Here is an 18,550-nt window from a genome sequence, read left to right as displayed (position 1 = left end):
TCTTCTTCTTCAAATGTCTAAAAATTGGTAGATTTTTTTTTCATGCACAGATACGTTTATAAATTTAAGTTGCGAAGCAATTCTCAAACTACTTTAAGGGGTTGCAGTGTCTACAGGATTACGAATATATTCTAATGGGTGCGAGAAAGAGACAGAGAGAGAAAGAGAGAGAGAGAGAAAGAGAGAGAGAGAGATACAATTTTAAGGGGATACACAATAAAGAAAAGTAAAAGCAAGAGTACCTGCTCTGTTTTGCTGCTCCACAAATAGATATTGAAGTTGATAAACTGAGAGTATTTTTGAACTAGATTCCTAATTGTGTCTATTTCAAGGAAATCCCACGCCTCTTCTTTCAAATGAAGGCTGATTTGAGTGCCACGCTTCAGAGTAGGGCCACGAGGGTCTTCCACAATGGAATATTGGTTCGAATCCGATTCCCATATATATTGTTTGTCATCGTTATTCTTTGTTGTTACAACAACTCGATCAGCGACTAGAATAATTAACAATATTAGGAAATAATTACAACACTGACATCACGCGTATTTCAGAAACTTGTAACTATGGGGTAGTAGAAGGTGTGGAGGAGCTCCTCACAATGTTTCTTCCTTCTTCTTCAACTCTAGATCTCTTGATAAATCCCCGTATAGTAGAGTAGTATCTATAGAGTAGTAGAGGGCTTGAAGATCACAGTTCCTCCTGATGTTTCATCCTTCTTCTTCTTCGACACTAGATCTCTTGATAGAGCCGCGTACAGCAGAGCAGTATCTATAAAGCGGTAGAAATTTGGGTAGTATAGGTAGAGCAGTATCTATAGGGTAGTAGAAGGCCTGGAGATCAGAGCTTCTCATGGTACTTCTTCCTTTTCCTTCTTCAACTCTAGATCTCTTGGTGGAGCCGCGTATGGTATAGTAGCATCTATAGGGTAGTAGAAGGTTTGGAGATCAGAACTCCTAATGATATTTCTTTATTCTTCTTCTTCAACTCCGGATGTCTTGATGGAGCCCCATATGGTAGAGTAGGCATCATCTTTCTTTGAATACATAAAGAAAATTCATTTTTGAGGCTTAATTCTTTAAAAATTAAACTGAAAGGCTGATTTTTTTTTTTTAAAACTAGAGAAAAATTCAACAGTCTATGATACACCAACTTTTTTGCAGACCAAAGGCTACTAAGCATATAGGCCTCTAAAAAAACCGAAAAGCATCTTTTTTACTTGGGGTTCTTCAACACCAATTTAATTAGTAAATGGAAACACGAGCTTTTTCGCATTTTTTTGAAAAAACGTGTTCCCGGGTTCATTGGCCACTTCCTTTCAGTTTTGCCCCTACAATACCAGATGAAAACTGGCCTTAACTTAGGATAATGGGCATTTTAGTGAATGCATCCCCTACTCTCACTTCAGATCCTTGAAATTTAGTTAAAATTGCTTAGTTGGGACACAAGGAGACTTATAGTTTCATGCTTGGGGGAGGAGGACAAGCCATTTTTTCTCAGGTATTCACAAAAGAGCATACGCTATATTTTCACATCATGTCAGCCCGTCGTCAGACAAGCTCTGTGGCTAGTTGAACTATATTCAACAACGAATTCCAAGGCTACTGCTTGTCCTACAAACGTAACTAAACCTAGATATCCAAACTTATCATTTTAGAGGACGAAAGGTGTTGTAGACGACGATAGACGACTGTTTCCGCTATTCAAGACCTCATCCAATTTTAAAATAAAAGTGTGAAGAGCCATCTAATAAAAACCTCTAGCTCCTCTACAGGGCGTTGCCAATTGCTGGGTCTTTTCTACAGGGACAGGTAGCAAGTATGCCACTGAACCGTTCGGCAGATAGTATCGAACCCCAGGGCTCAAATTGCCCAAATTTTAAAAATTTCTAAAGATATGCAATACCTGAATGTGTTCCTGTAAAGGCAGGTCATTCGGATTTAGAATTATTTCATCTTAAATTGAAAAATTAGCATCACACTTTCTACAATACAATGTAGTTTTTCTCTTATTGTTTCTCTTCCTATGAGATTCTTTTAGTCCATCTTAGGAAACTCATAGCCCCAATTTGTTTATTTTAAGTAATGCATTTCCTTTCTGCCATTTTAGACCTTTCCTTCCCTTTCTGATCTTTCCTTCCTGCCATTTTACATAGGATTTTAGCAAAGTTTTTGAAAATAAAATCCTTATCTTGCGCTAAAGGATCATAAAAAGTATATCAATAAAAAATGTAACTTGTTTCATTCAAATCGATAGCTAGAGTGAAATTGTTAACTAGAGATTACACTCAAGAGTATCCTGCGGATCCGGTACGTACGTAGGATATGGGGCTATATCCTGTTCTAAACCCCCCCCCCAACCTCCCAAAAAGTCCGTATTGTATAGATTTTGCCGATTTTTTTTTTCAGAGAATTCATCCGTTTTCGGAAGCTTTAATGGACTATACTACCCTCTAGCCTAAGTATTTTTTTTCTTTTTAACCAAATGTGATTTGAAATTTAGTTTTTTTTTTCTTTTTGGGGCCATTTTCATGTGAACAGTCATGTTTTTTTTTTAAGAAATAATATCGATTTAGAGCTCGATTGACTTTCTGGACCTAAAGAGTGCACTTTAGAGACGTTTAATGTTTAGGAACTAAACATTCTAAATAACCTATCTCCTGCATTCACTATTTTGCAGTCTCTTTTTTCTCGCCTTTTAAATAATAATTGTCAAGTAAGGCACGATTCTTAATTAATTAATTAAAAGCCGTAACAGAATTAAACTAACTGTTTCGTTTTCTGCTACTGCTTTTTTTTGTATAATCGACCCTTTGTGATTTTTCATGAATAAGAAAACTGCTTCAAAGCTGTCCGAACACACGCAAACACAGGGGCGGATCCAGGATTTTTTTTAGGGGGGAGGGGCAAAATAGGTTGAACCGATAAACTTGCCTTAGGAGAAAGTTTAATTAACGCAATCTTGCGTTAATTAAGTAAATTACACTACTTTACGTTACGAAGGGGCGCCTCTCGCCCCCCTGGATCCTTCACTGCGCAAACAGAGCTCCAATAGCAACAATTACTGTCGTGAATGCAGACAAAGACCACTCTCCGTCTCGATTCCACGTCAACCACTCTGAGTCTTGACTGAATCTATGTGAGGGGATGAAGATGAGACTCTTTCGAGATTTATTTTATGATTATAGTTTTTAAATTTATTTTGTCAATGAGGTTTTTTTTAAGTAAGTTTGCTGCCTTTTTATTTGTTTATATTGTATTTCGCTGATGACGGTTGCATATATAGCTAAGATATCGACTTAATTTTCTGGCCAAGCTAATTTTTAGGAAAATTCAGAAAATATCCTAATGTCCCAATCTGACATATATTCTAATAGTAAATGTCTCTAACTTGGGTAATGATAAAATAAATTAAAATAAAGAGATATCTCACCTAAGAAAGTTGAGTAGAATCCAACGCCAAACTGACCAATCAAATCACTTGCTTCGGCATTATTTTCACCCGAGGCTAACTTGCTTAAAAATTCGGCAGTTCCTGATTTAGCTATAGTACCCAAATTGTTAACTAGATCGGTTTTTGTCATTCCAATACCTGTATCGGTTATATGGAGAATGTGATTATCTTTGTCAGCCTAAAATATACAAAATTTGAGTAACTATAACAAAACGGGAGTTGTAGTAAATAAGACCAAAACCGTAGAAATAAAATCGCTGATAAAAACAACAAAAATAATTATACACGTGACACAAAAATATCCGAAGATCTGTTTTTGGCAAAAAATAATTTAAGAATTTTGAAGCATATTTGATTATTTTTTTTCTTTTAAAGAGGAATAAGAAGAAAGCTGAAATACAGAAGAAAAGCTACTAAAATATCTATGATATTTTATAATTATTGCAAGTGGTATAGTGCATTAATGAAGAAAAAAGAAACAGAAAAGAAGAGAAAATAAAAACAAACCAGAGCAAGAAAAACTCTCCAGTGTGGAAAATTTACTTTACAGAAGAAAAGGTACTAAACTATCCACGATTCAAGTTAGAACCATAGCTCGTCTATGCAACTTATAAAAACTAAACTAAATTCTTTCCTATCTCCGTAATGTTGTAATTTACAAAAAATAATAATAATAATAAAAAATGCACAGCGAGAGAGAAACCGTCACATTCCAGCATGAATTTAATTAAGCATTTTACAAATTCTGCTTATATGGTATACATTCTATAGGTTATGTAGTTTTTTTTTCTTTTGTTTGTATTTTACGGTTTTATATACTTTATTATTTTTGCAAGTGCTAGTGAAGAAAAAAAGAAACTGAAGAAAAAGAAAAAAACCTAAAGCAAAAAAAAACTCTTGGATGTGGGCTGGGACTTTCATCCCCATCGAATAGAGTTTAAAGCTTTCACATTCAAAGACTCTTTTTCAGTTATTAGAACTGTTCTTGGCTAAATATTTATTCTTTCATTTCTCTTTCTTAATCATAGTCTTAACTTGAAAAGAACTGGAATTGAGAAACATCACATTCTAAAATTTCCTTGCATTTTTTTTTGTTACATTAAAATTTTATTAGAAACTGTATTAGACTTGTGTCATTAAGTCTCACTTCAATCTACATTACTCTTTCTATATAAGAAGATACATCTATGATTAATATAGGTATAAGAAAAAAAAATTTAATATATAAAAATACAGAAATTATCCACAAGGTGTATTAAAATTAGTGCATTAAAATTAAAACCAACCCAAATCTTCTTTTCAATTTTGCCCCCGAGTTTTTCATGGACTTGGTCAAACTTACCTCTGAAAGGTCCATGCATTAGTCAGGATTTGAATTTGAGCCATGGGCATCATAATGCTCTTTAAGACCCGTAGTTAATAATAAACCTTTTAGTATGCTGTACTCCGATTTCTTCTACGCAAATGATACTAGGAGCGGATCTGTTTTTTTTTTTTTTTTTTTTTTTTTTTTTTTTACAACTTTCAACTTCGTAACCTCCCCTCAGAATTGTCAAGATGAACTTCGAAAATTTCCCGTATATGATTCAACTTTCAAGAAATTACAGTTCAAATTCGAATCTGTTTTTTTTTAAAGTTCCCAATTCCACCCGTTTCCTAAAAACTAAATCTATAAGTATGAACCCTGTTGGGGAGGATTTCGTGAAGGGCGAAGCGTCTTCATACATTTTTTATTATTCCCCTCCCCCTCCCTCCGGCCACTTTGTACAGAAAGGGTGGTCATAGAAACTTAGGAAGGGGCTCATTGAGTTGGAAATTGAAAGTACTAATGTCCTTTCTAAGTAATTAGACTAAAAAAGATGCAATTTTTTCCCAAAAAACTACATTTTTTTTCTCAGCACATTTGAAAATAAAAAGACAAGTCTAGCTGAGAAGGCTCAAGTCTTTGGAGCCACCACGCCAAAGCCTCTTGGGAAAGCAGGACGGAAGCGAACACTTGTCAAAACCAACACAGGTGATAGACCTATGCCCACAGAACCTTCTCTAATTCTTATGATTAACGGAGTAAATAGAAAACACCTTACTAGTATTAATTTCATCCGTAGATCCATTCTGTAATTTCCATTGATCTAGAATAACTGGGTCACAACTACTCCAAAGTGGCGTCAATTAGGGGAGGGGCAGGGGGAGCCTGTGCCCCCCTAAGATTTTCAAAAAACACCTTTCTTGTGGTTTTTTCATTAAAATGTCCTTTTTTGGTATCTTCACTAAAAAAGTAAAAAAAACAACACAGATTTGCTCCCCCCCCCCGGGATAATAAAAAATATATTTTGCCCATCCCCCTAAAATTTCGTGAATTGACGCCACTGCTACAACGGAAGTCACTGGAAATAATATCACACATTTATAACAAATTATTCTCAGAAAATCCTTAGATAAGCACTATTTATTAGAAAATTTTAATCTACCAGAAATATATCATACACACTAAACACAATTTAGAATGCAATTAAAAAGAAAAGGAAAGCGAAAACAACGTCAGATAAAAAAAAATAGAAATTACCTTGATTCTAATACTTAATTCTTCTGTGGCTGATAGTACAGATTTGTCTGTCAGAGACAAAAGACGGATCTTGTCAAGTGCGTCTGAAGCATTTGAGATTAATTCACGCAAAAATATCTGAAATAAAATTCAATGTCAAATTGCATATTGCCTCTATTTATGCTCCACCTTAAACACACATTTAGAAGAAATAAGGAGCCACTGAGAGCAAAAATCAAGAGAGGAGAGGAATTTCTACTAATACTACTACTACTAACAACTCACTGCAACACTAAGCCGCCTGAGGCAACACAGCTACGCAAGCTCCTCCTCTATTCCAATATATTCCCTCTTTACACCCTACCAGGAACTTTTCATTTCCCTTAAGTCTTTCTTTATGACTTCATTCCACCCCAATCGCGGACGACCTGTTTTCCGATTTGCCCTACACAGTTGCCCGAAAAGGACAATCTTCGGCAATCTATCACCCTTCATCCGCAGAACGCGCCATAGCCATCTCAACCTTTCTTTTATTATAGCCCTAGAAAAGCAGGATTGAACCATACTTTTCGTACAGCCTACTGTTTGACATGCGGTCAGTCAAATATGTACCCAGAACAATCCGTAGGCAATTTTTGTGAAAGACATCTAGCAATCTTCATCCGATGTTCGGAGGACCCATGCTTCAGAACCATATTTGACCACATGGCAATGACAAGGATTACGGTAAACTTATAATTTGCATTACTCACATCAAGAACCATAGACTCAAATTTCATTTCATAATTTACCGCTAAAACCGACCTAATCTGTACAATAAATCCACTTTTTACATATATTGCTAAACCACCACTACTACTACTAACAACTCACCGCAGCACCAAACCGCCTGAGGCCAACGCAGCTACGCATGCTCCTCCTCCATCCCAATCTATTCAAAACCTCCCTTTTTACACCGTCCCACGAAGTTCCCATTTCTTTAAATCTTTCTTTATCACGTCCTCCCACCCCAGACGACGACGACCTGCTTTCCGTTTAGCCCTAGACGGTTGGCCGAAAAGAACAACCTTCGGCAATCTGTCATCCTTCATCCGCAGAACGCGACCTAGCCATCTCAACCTTTCTCTTATTATAGCCCTAGAAAAGCAGGATTGAACCACACTTTTCGTACAGCCTACTGTTTGACATGCGGTCAGTCAAATATGTACCCAGAACAATAAATAAAAGTTCAAATAGGGATAAAATCCTTTTAATAGACAGTAATGATAACAGTGATAGAAATTCACAAAAATACCAGATATTTCCGTCACATATACAGTGACCGAAATATCTGGTATTTTTGTGAATTTCTATCACTGTTATCATCATCACTGTCTATTAAAAGGATTTTATCCCTATTTGAACTTTTATTTATCGTCATGGAAAGGCAGTGTGGTCTTCGAAATTATGTACCCAGAACAATCCGTGAAATTCTGTGAAAGACATCTAGCAATCTTCATCCGATTTTCGGAGTGCCCATGCTTCAGAACCATATTTGACCACATGGCAATGACAAAGGATTACGGTATATGGTTTACAATACACGAGCAAAGCGACAGAGTTTACTAGTAAAAAGCGTTTATGGCAATGACAAGGATTACGGTATATAATTTACAGTGCAAGAACAGAGAAAGAGAAAATTTACTTATGATGTATTTACTTATTTATATGATGTAGTGCATTTATCGATTATGTTTAATTTATTTACTAGAAACCAAAAACCACTTTTGCAGTTATAACACTGCTTTCCATCTATCTTAAATACCCCCCTCCTCCACCCCCCCCCCCAAAAAAAATACAGACTCAATTTTACACTATGCAAAAAGATATAATTTACGGTGCAAGAACAGAGATCAATTTACGCTGCAAGAACAGAGAACAGAATTTACTTATGATGATTTTAGCTTAAGAAATTTTGTTCTTTTTACTGACTTATTTTTATTATTTTGAGAATTATTTGAAGTATGATTTGGGTTCTATGTATTGATTTTTCTTCTGATCTCTCCATGTAGAAACAGTTACTGTAGAAGCTTAGGTGAGGGCTTCGATTTGAAAATCGGAAGTTCTAGCACTCTTTCACCAACTACAGAAATATAAACTTTCAAAAGCAAATACGTCTACAACATCAAAATAAGAATATTCAAAAGGATTTTTGAATGTAGGTGTGACACAGCAAGGACAGTCGCTTGAGAAACCAGACTATTTCAGGGTTTCTTAAAGGTAGTTTCAATAAATGATAGATCTTAACAAAGAATTGAAAATACAAAAGAATACACATTTGTTGGTGAAAAAATGACAGAACTACAAGGCTGAAGTAATTATTACTAGAGAGCATGTTGCCAACTTTAACGAAAAAATACATGATACAACATTGCAGGACAACATCACATATAGAACCAGAAGCTACATCGGAACTGGCCCAACTAACTCTAAGAAAGGAGATAGTCGAAAAAGAAAATACTTGTTGTAGGCAAAAACTGGAAATTTAACCAAAACTCTTGCAGCAAGATCCTCGTTCAATGCCTCAGTCAAGTTGTATCAACAAATGAGCCCCGTAAAAGCACCCATAGACTAAAAAGAATCTGTGGGAAGCTATGATTGTGATATTTCTAGCAATGAGCCCATGTTGACCTGCAAAAATCAATTATCAAGGTTGCAGCTGTAGCTGTAAAAGCCGCAGCTGCAATCTAGTAAAAGGGGAATTAAAATCAAGTAGTTGCGGGCATGTATCAAGCCATTGCTATTTGTAGAAAAAGTCATGACAGATAGTCCGTGTGAGTGAGAGGCAACGAAAGGTTACGAAAAGTAACTATAGTAACGAAAAGTCAAAAAATATGTTTTGAAAACAAAAACTAACTAATGAGAAAAATCGGCATCTGATACTGATTCAGGAATGGTTTATAACGAAAAGTTTACTAAATGTCAACTAAATGAAGTTTGTGGTGATTTCGAAAATATCTGATCAAGAATCAGACACTATTGAAGCCAGACGATCACAAGCCCCTGGAAGATCAAGATTATTTTTGAATGCGGCAGCTATGCCTTATAGCGAGGAAAGCAGTGCTTGCAAGATGTCTGACAGCATACCGTAATCAAAAGAAAAAGCAGAACCGATAGTTTACTGCCAAGTTTAATTGGTTCTAATTTTTCTTTTGATGACGGTGCGTGTTCAAAAAGCGACTGAAGTCAAGTTATTAGAAACTAAAATTCAACTAAGTGAAAAGAATTCCAAGCCTCAGCTGAAGTCAGTAGATAACAACAAAACTAAAGATCATAATCGGTCATCTAGCTTGTCAATTGCGTCAACGAATGAGGAGAACAGTACCAATAAAACTTATGATAAGACACCTATGCTTAATGACAAATTTAATTTTCAACATGAAAGCAAACAAGTCGACTACGTCACTGCAACCAATTCCTACCCACTTCCTCGTGATGAAAAAAAAACCGAGGAAAACTGAATGCAAAAAGTGCACTATACGCAACATCAGACGAAAAACTTAAATCCTGGCTCAACTGCACACGAGATCATTGCCCAAAGTCATATAACCAGAATAGAACTGAAGGCGATAAAAAAAAAAACAAAGACGTAAGTAAACGAGAAAACACGTCGAACAATGCTACCAATGCGTATTTGTCTCCTAATAGATTAAAAGGTACCGAGGAAAGTCGAATTCTCAAAAGTGAAGAAGAGAACAAAGTAGTAATGCGAAAAACGGGAATCCTGGCACAATTATACACACGATCCAAACCGTCATATGTAAAATATATCTAAAGCAAAGTTAGTGGAAACTAGAAATAAGAAAAGTATAGAAGAATCAAAGATTCAACAGAAGTCAGAAGATTGCACGGCAATTAAAAATCAGGATCAGTCACCAAAGACGGCAGTTGGGCAGTCGTGTAGGAAAAATAGTACTAACAAAACGCATAGCAACAATCGTTTTCCAAAATGCAAAACAAATCAGCCATACCTAAATATGAAGGTAAACGATTAGACGCACCTAGTAATGTTGCCAACGTTTACCAACCTCTTCATGCATAAGAAATAGACAATTGGAGCACTCGATCAAGATAATATTCATACGGAAGACGTGAACTGTGTCGGTTCTATGAGCAAGACCGTTGCCACAACTTTGATGATGCTGCTTTAAAAACTGGGTCGGATCAATGGGGCACCTGAGTAGGATAAATAGTGCGTAGAGAATGTAGAAAAAACAATACTTTCCCAAAAGACAAAGACAAATCAGCTGAACCGAAATGATAAAAGTAAACGAGCAGACTCACTTAACAATGCTGTCAATTTTTATCCACCTCCTCAGACAGAAACTTTTACTTTTTTCAGTTCACCACTGAGCTCCTTTTCTTACCTCCTCCAGCCCCTTAGTCTTCTGAAGTCTATAAAATGATTACCATCTTTACAATTTTTCTTTGTTGTGCATGTGATTGATTTATTTTGAGTCTATTTAATTTATTTAATGTATCTACTTTTGTCTTCTATTCATTTTTTTGTGATTGCTGTTTTAATCTTTCTAAATTTTTTTTTTTCTTTTAATTTAGTATATAATTGAATTATACGTCTTCCAGCGCTTTTACCGGCCTATGAACCTTTGGGTGGTTACTATTACTACTACACCAAGCCGCCTGAGGCCAATATAGTTACGCACGCCCCTCCTCCATCCCAATCCATTCAAAGCCTCCCTCTGTACACCCTCGCAAGAATTTCCCATTTCCATTAAGTCTTTCCTTACGACTTCCTCCCACCCCAATCGAGGACGACCTGCTTTCCGTTTAGTCCTAGACGGTTGGCCGAAAAGGAAAATATTTGGCGATCTGTCATCCTCCATCTGCAGAACGTGCCCTAGCCATATCAACCTTTCTTTGAATATAGCCTTAGAAAGTGGGATTGAACCAGTTTTCGGACAACCTACTGTTTGAAATATGGTCAGGAAGCCGGGTACCCAGGACAATCCGTAGGCATATTCTCTGGAAGACATCTGGCTAATCTTCTTCCGTTTTTCGAAGCACCCATGCTTCAGAACCATATTTGACCACTGTCATCACTGTAGATTCCAATATTTTAACCTTGCTTCGCACACTTATCTTTCTATTCTTCCAAGCTTTTTTTAACTGTGATAGAACACCCTGAACCTTGGCAATTCTACTTTTAATATCTTCACTGCACCCACCATCTTTACTAATAGTACGACAAAGGTATGTGAAGCTGTCCACCTAATCAATCTTTTGGTTACCCAACGTCGCTTTTTCGTCTTACCTTATTCCTAGCCTTTGCGACTCAAGTCTTCTGAACATTAATTTTCAACCTGACTCTAGCACCTGAACTCACACAACCTCTAAAAGTTTATTCACTTTACTCACACTTCCATCTAGGATTCTTAGATCTAAGCCCAGGAACATTTTTCTTCCTCATTTGATTCTGTGTTCTCCCATTGCCTTTCCTGTGCTCCTTAAGACAAAGCCCATCAAAAATGATCTATATGCATGGGGAATGAACACAACCCTGCTTAACTCCTAGTTAAATACGAAACCAGCTACTAACCTCATTTCCTACCTTAACCACAGTAGCGCTATTCTCTTACATAGTACTAATCACTTTTACGTATTCGTCTGGTATACTAAGCAAGGATAAGACCTTCGCCAAAACTCTTCTATCAACAGAATCGAACGCTTGCTCATAATCTATAAAACTGAGAACTAAAGGTGTTTGATGACTCAGGCACTTCTCAATTATTAACCTAAGAAGGATGATTAGGTTGACAGATGCTCTACCCTTCCTAAAACCGCACTGCTCTTCTTTCAAAACTTTGTCTAAAGCATCTCCTAGTCTAATAAGTATCATCATACTAAGTAATTTCCTACCTACAGAAACCAGGCTAATGCCTCTATAATTACCACACTCACTCTTATCAACTTTCTTATACAGGTGTTTTCCAAAATCGCTAGATACTTCTCCCTTCTCAAAAATCATGTTCATAATCTTCAGTAGCTTATTTATAACCTCAGTGCCACCATATTTAAGAAACTCATTTACCACACTATCAGCACCTGGAGCCTTATTATTTTTTAATCCTTTTAGTACTGTCGCTAGTTCTTCCTCACAAAACAAACTTTCATTTTCCTCTATATCTTTTCCTGCAACTGTATCTCGTTTTAGCACATTCTCAAAATGTTCTGCCCATCTCTCTCTAACTCTTTCCTTATCACTAATTATGGGCCCGTTCCTATCTTAAATTGGGACAAGTTCAGATTGACTACTCCATCTCAATTTATTAACATGCCAGTACAATCATTTTATTAGACGGATTTAATCCCTATCTGAACTGTTAATTGTATGTCATGGAAAGACAATGGGGTCTTCGAAAATACCTTTATACAATATTTTACTGTTATACTGTCTAGCTGTATCTTCCATATCCTCAGCAATTTATCCATGGCCTCCGTTTCACACCTCCTTAGTTCATATTTTAATGCTTTCTCCACTTTCTTTACATTCCTCTTATCTCCACATGGTCTATCATTCAGATAATTCTTGTACAAGCCCCTTCGCCTCTCTATTGAACATAAAGCATTTTCACTAATGTTCCTAACTTTCTTCCCAAAGACATTTTGCTAAAATTATTCCATTCTCTTCAACATTGTCAAATTTCATCTCTAGTTTAGTATTTGGTTTTGAAAACAAGTGTTTTTTACTTCATATTTTTCAAACAAAAGAAAAGTATGTCACCCTGCCCCCCCCCATCCATTTCCACGAGTTGCCACCACCGCGAGCACAACTTTAAAATTAACACAGCAATATATAAGGAAAACATCGAGCAAAAATTTGTCCCCCGTCCCCCTTATTTCCATGAGTTGGCACCACTGCAAATACTATTTCAAGATTAACACAACAAGATATAAGGAAAACTTCAAAGAAGAAATCATCAGGCCATAATTTGCTCTCGCTCCACTACATTTCCGCGAGTTGGCACCATTGCAATTACTACTTCAAGGTCAACACAACAAGATATAAGGAAAACGTCAAGCAGCAAGATCAATGGTTCGGATGACGAATAAAATATTGCACAAAGTACAATTACTTTCTTTCCCAAGACACCATCATCAACTTCACAAATTATTTGCCTAAAATTATTCCATCCATCTTCTACATTGTCAAGTTTTAAACTCTCCAGTTTGGTGTTCAACTGTTCCTGGGAAGTTTCTCTCAAGTTTTCATCCTGGAGTCTATCGAAGTCATAGCTTCCAGGAAGGTACTTACCCTTCCAAAATTTCAACCTTAAATTAACCCTAGAAACTACTAGATGGTGATCTTCACTTTAAACATCAATAAGAGCTCTCCTATATAACCCTAGTATCTTGCATTCATTCTGCCGGTCTTTGGTTTACAATAACATGATCAATAAGGTTAGCTGTCATACCATCATGTGAATACCATGTTGATTTGTATGTTTCTGATGCTGAAGGAAGATTCTCTTGAACTTTCTTGAACTTCTAGTAAATGCCTACAGCCGCTCTTTCTAGTTAGTAGGATTGTATTTAGTTTCCAAGTTGTTTTACTAGGGAGAAAAAATGGGACAGTGAAAGTTGACAGAATCAATGGCATAACTGAATTGTGCTTTCAAAACCAGAATTCTTACTACTAAACTAAATGTAATATAGTAACAATTTCGTTATTACAGTTGTTAGTTAGCAAGGAGAATCAAACTTCAGGATAAGCATTGAATGCAGTAAAAGTGGAAATAATAAAGAAAAATAAACAGTAATGAAATATAAGAAACATAAAAGAAATGATAAAATTTGAATCACTTACATCTTTATTTCTGTATAGTGAATTAATAATCAGCTTCATCATCCTATTCACTTCAGCTTGAAAAGCAAATTTCTCTGCCTTGTCACGTAATTCTTTGACCTGAGCGACATTAAGGCCATCTATTTTGATTGCTTCTTCTTCTCTTTTTAAAAGTTCATCATCTGAAAATAAGAATAGACAATCCAATAAAACGTTAGGACTATTATTAACCCCATTTTCCCCCTAAAACTAAAGTTATCATCTTTAATTTTAAACTTAGTGTGAATGGTTATTGTCGTTTAACCCCCCCCCCCCGAAAAATACATCCTCGCTAGAAGAAAATTATTTCCAAAAACTAACACCCCACTGAAAATCCCCCCCCCCTGCAGAAAATTCCTCCGCGAAAAATGCTCGCATGTTTCCCAATAACAAATACTATCTGTAAGTAATGGACAAATTACAAATTTAAAAAGGCACTTAAACTTAAACTTCTACATTGGGTTTCTCTAATTGTTTTGTAGTTAGGGAGGAAGATACCTCAAAGGGTGCATTTTAGTGCCAAAACATCCCAGCTCTGATTGAACCATTAAATAAAAACAAAATTAGTTCTAAGCGAGAGACGGGGGGAAGTTGGAGGTAGAAACTGATGTATGATCCCCAGGACTGTAACCAGGATTTTGTTGGACCGGGGGGGGGGGGGGGTCAGGGCAGTTTGGTACAAAAGAAACTTTAAAAAACGTGAAATTGATATCTACTGCCTTATGATTCTGGGAATATTTCTGGTCTACGATAATATTATGAAAGTAAAGAGTAACACTGAACCCCAAAATTAGCAGAATATATTCCGTATGGGAGGGAACTGCCCCTTCCTCATCCACACCTCTTTCTCATGGTCGCAGAAACTTCAGAAAGTGCACATTAGATCAATAAAAATTGAGAGTTCAAGTCTTTTTTGCCAGCCAGCCGCGGGGGGGGGGGTATTTTCCAAAGATTTCCGCGGGGGGGGGGGGGGGGTAAGCACCGGCCACCACTGTGAATATCCTAAGGAAGAAGACGGCGTCATAGACCTTGTTTAATTCATACCAACCACAATAGCTGTCCTAAAGACCATTCCAAAGCAGTGAAAGGACCTTTATATTGGTTCATATACAAAACTGACCAAGAAGAACAGTAATAATAATTCTAATTATGGTAACTTAAGAGTTTGTTCCAGGTTTGACGAAAAGTTAATAGCATTCAATAAAAATTAAATTTTTCTTTCCAGGTGAGAGCAAACTAACAGCTGGAATAATCGAAAATTAACTTTGTACTAAATTTTATAATAAATTTCTGAAAATATGGTTAAATAGCTTCCTCAGCATATTAACTTCTGCACATACATCATCAAAATCATCATTCAAAAGTGCAGTGATAGAGTTCAGTTTTTTAATTTAATACAGAAAAACTTTGCGACTTTATAGTGTCAGGTTGTTTTTATCTTTCTTGATTTATTTTGGTAAGATGTAGCCGTTTAAATGACTGAAAATGTATTCTGCATGACAGATTTTCCTTTTCTTTGTAACAGGTAATGCGCCTAATTATGCCATAAGGCATTTGCATTTTCGTTGATTAACAGTTTTTATAATTTGATATAAATAAGTCACCCAAAAAAAAAAAAAAAAAAAAAGAAAAATGGAGGCAAATGACGGATCAGAGGAGAATTAATGAATATTAATGTATCAACAGTCATATCTTACTCTTTTAAATTATTCATTTTGTTTTAATAATCAATTATACTGTGCACAAAGACATTATACCCCCACTGAAAGTATCCTTATCAGGCTCAAATAAATCATGAACTTAAACAAGCTGATGTGCAAAAGAACATTTTTCATTTGATAGAGTAGGCTACATTTCTTAATGACACATCAAAGACAAAAAAAATTGAAATTTAATTTAATAGACATTTAAACTAGCATTATAACTGCAAAACAAAGAAGGCCTTTGCCAACAATTCTTTTTCCATGGCTGCAAAAAAGAAAAAAAAGGTGTTTTTTTCAATATCAATCAAACTGACTTTAATAAATGTTTCAATAAAAGGAATAAATCTTTTTATTAGATAAAGAACAAAACAATCAAAAAATATACTGGATAATTTGATCACATGTACAGTGATAATCATCAGCAAGACAATCACTGTAGGCCTACATGTGATCAAAATATCCAGTATATTTTTTATTGTTTTGTTCACTGCCTTATAAAAGGATTTATCCCTATTCAAACTATTATTTATCATAATAGTCTTAAATTAGATAGTAGCTTAAATAAACACTTTCGAAAAAATATTAAATTCTGTTTAACAATATACTATTATTACTTTTGCAAAAAATAAAAATACATTTTTTCCAATATCCAAGATTATGACAAATTCTTTTTTCAGCATTTTTGAAATTTTAACATTTTTTACTTAACTTCTTTTATACCTAATCATGCAAATTTGGCTCTTTTAATTTTCAAATAAACAAAATACATATTTAAAAATACATTGTGGGGGAGGGGGAGTAGTAAAGCATAGCATATATTAAATACATAACCTAACCTAGGTACCTTTTTTGCCCCTTCAACCCTGAAAAACTAAAGTTTAAACATAGTTCCCGGAGTGAGCAATACCTCACAAGCAGCAGAAACCACTTTTTTCATTAGGATTTCATTAGATTCTAGATGCAGTTCATTGCCTTGTTTCTGGATTCTTAACAAATATAACAATATATTTTGCATATATTGGAATTGGTTTCAAAAGCATTGAAAGCATTAACAATATATTCTGTATATTTAAATCTGTATTTTCTAAATATGTATTAAAAATGTATTTTAAAAAAATACATTTTTTCACAAATTCTTTTTTCAGCATTTTTGAAAATTTTAAAATTTTTTGTTGCTAATCATACAAACTTGGCTCTTTTAATTTTCAAATTAAAATTTCAAAATTGGATTTTAAATTTCAAATTGGCTTTTTAATTTTCAAATTTAATTTGAAATTTTAATTTTCAAATTTTCCAATTAATTTTCACAACCCAACTTCCAACTCTCATAGACTTAGGCATAAAGCTTGGAGCCCTGCTTCAAAAGTTTATAGTTCTCACAGTGTAAGTCTTAATGATTACAGTTAAACAAACATGGCTCTTGTTTCAAAATGCAGCAATACTAGTAATTGCAGCATTCTTCAATATACGTGAATATAAATTTTAACTGGATTTCTTAATCCAAATTTGATTGCAATTTCACTACATAGGTTCTAGACATTAATAAAAACATTGTTTAACCCTAGATGATGAAAATACCTTTTTTATACTTCCATTTTTAAGTGTTTGTTTGAAGTCTGAAAATACCTACATGTCTCCAAAGAAAGTATAAATTCCAACATGATGCAAAACTCAAAAGCATTGAAAATAAAAGGCTAAAAACACTACAGAAGTCAGAGCTTGATTATTTTCACCAATTCCAAAGTCTTAATTTCTAACAACTCTGACACTAATAGTAGTAAGTAAGAAATGAATTAAACCCCAAATCATTGTTGTGTTCTTACCAGTCCGAGATCCTTCTCTAGATGCACCTAGGTCTGCCTCAACAGTTGGTAGAGTGTCATCAATTTCATCAGCTCTGACAGAGCCTAAAATTAAAATCAAAATAAACTCATTAACTGTATAGCTGATAACAAATTCTTTTCATATAATACCTGAATTTGAATGAAAACGGGAAAGAATAGAGCTTTATTAAATCCCCAAGGACATCAAAACAAAAACATTTTTCTCCCTAGATTCATCTTACATCTGTTCATGCTTGAAAACTCCAATTTTCTCAAGTGTTTCTCTTGGTTGTTTCAAAATTATGATGTTTTCAGGGCAGTGTCACTTTTTCATCAGTGTTGCCATGTTAAAACCATGAAAATAAGCAAGTAAAACCAACTAGCCAAATTTGACAACCATTCTCATTTGTAAAAATTTTAACATTAGAAGCTTGTTGATTCCCAGACAAATTTTCATTTTCCCAAAAGATAAATTTTGCTAAATTTTCATTCATGTTTTGTTGCTCTCATGTCTCTTTTTACTCTTAAAAAGTGAACTAGAACTTTCAGCTTCTAATCAAATGAATCTTCTCTGAAATTTATGAGCCTCCCTTTCATAAGAACCATATATGCCCCATGGACATAACTTACAACAACTGCCTATTGGCCCTAAGGGGTTGTGTCAACACTGGAGTTTTTGTTATCTGACTTTTGAACTATTTAAAAAAAATGTCTACCTCAAAATTTGTATTGGATGGGCTTGGGGAAAAAGAGTGTAGGGGGGGGGGGGGGCTAGTGCATTTCATTATATACATGATATTCCACAGGAGGAATTTTTAAGCAAAGGGGAATTCTCCTATAAAAAATCTCCATGGGTGGGGGCATTCAGAAATAAAGGAATACAAAAACAGGTTTTAAACTGAAAGTATGGATTTGCATTGAAACTAAAAATGAACAGAGATTATTCCCTATGTAAGAGGGGCTGTCCCATCTACCCCTTGCTAATTACATTACAAAAAAAAAATGTTGGAAACGAAATTGTTCAAGCAATAAAGGATATTGTAATTTAATACCTTTTCAAGTTCAGGTTCTTTTATTCAATAAATATAAAAAACTCTACAATCCAGAAAAATCCCAAAGGGTCTAGAGGCCCATTAACTGGGGGAAAAAA

At 35.1% G+C, this 18,550-nt stretch overlaps 1 protein-coding gene across 2 annotated transcripts in view; it reads right to left on the bottom strand.

Moving 5' to 3' along the window:
• Window positions 1-18,550, bottom strand: part of Gp93 (heat shock protein 90 Gp93) — a 54,325-nt gene that overhangs the window by 33,017 nt on the left and 2,758 nt on the right. For both annotated transcript variants that reach the window (XM_089100450.1, XM_089100449.1), the window contains exons 2-6: window positions 17,401-17,484; window positions 13,857-14,017; window positions 6,014-6,130; window positions 3,430-3,628; window positions 243-493 (exon numbers count right to left, since the gene is read on the bottom strand). In XM_089100450.1, coding sequence (XP_088956576.1) covers window positions 243-493; window positions 3,430-3,628; window positions 6,014-6,130; window positions 13,857-14,017; window positions 17,401-17,484 — 812 coding nt within the window. The remainder of the gene's footprint in view (window positions 1-242; window positions 494-3,429; window positions 3,629-6,013; window positions 6,131-13,856; window positions 14,018-17,400; window positions 17,485-18,550) is intronic.

Source organism: Artemia sp. Qi Xiang Cuo, chromosome 14 (assembly GCF_049724085.1).
Source record: "Artemia sp. Qi Xiang Cuo chromosome 14, ASM4972408v1, whole genome shotgun sequence".
NCBI lineage: Eukaryota > Metazoa > Arthropoda > Branchiopoda > Anostraca > Artemiidae > Artemia > Artemia sp. Qi Xiang Cuo.
Note: the sequence above shows the minus strand (reverse complement) of the source record. Positions and strands in the feature narration are given on the sequence as shown.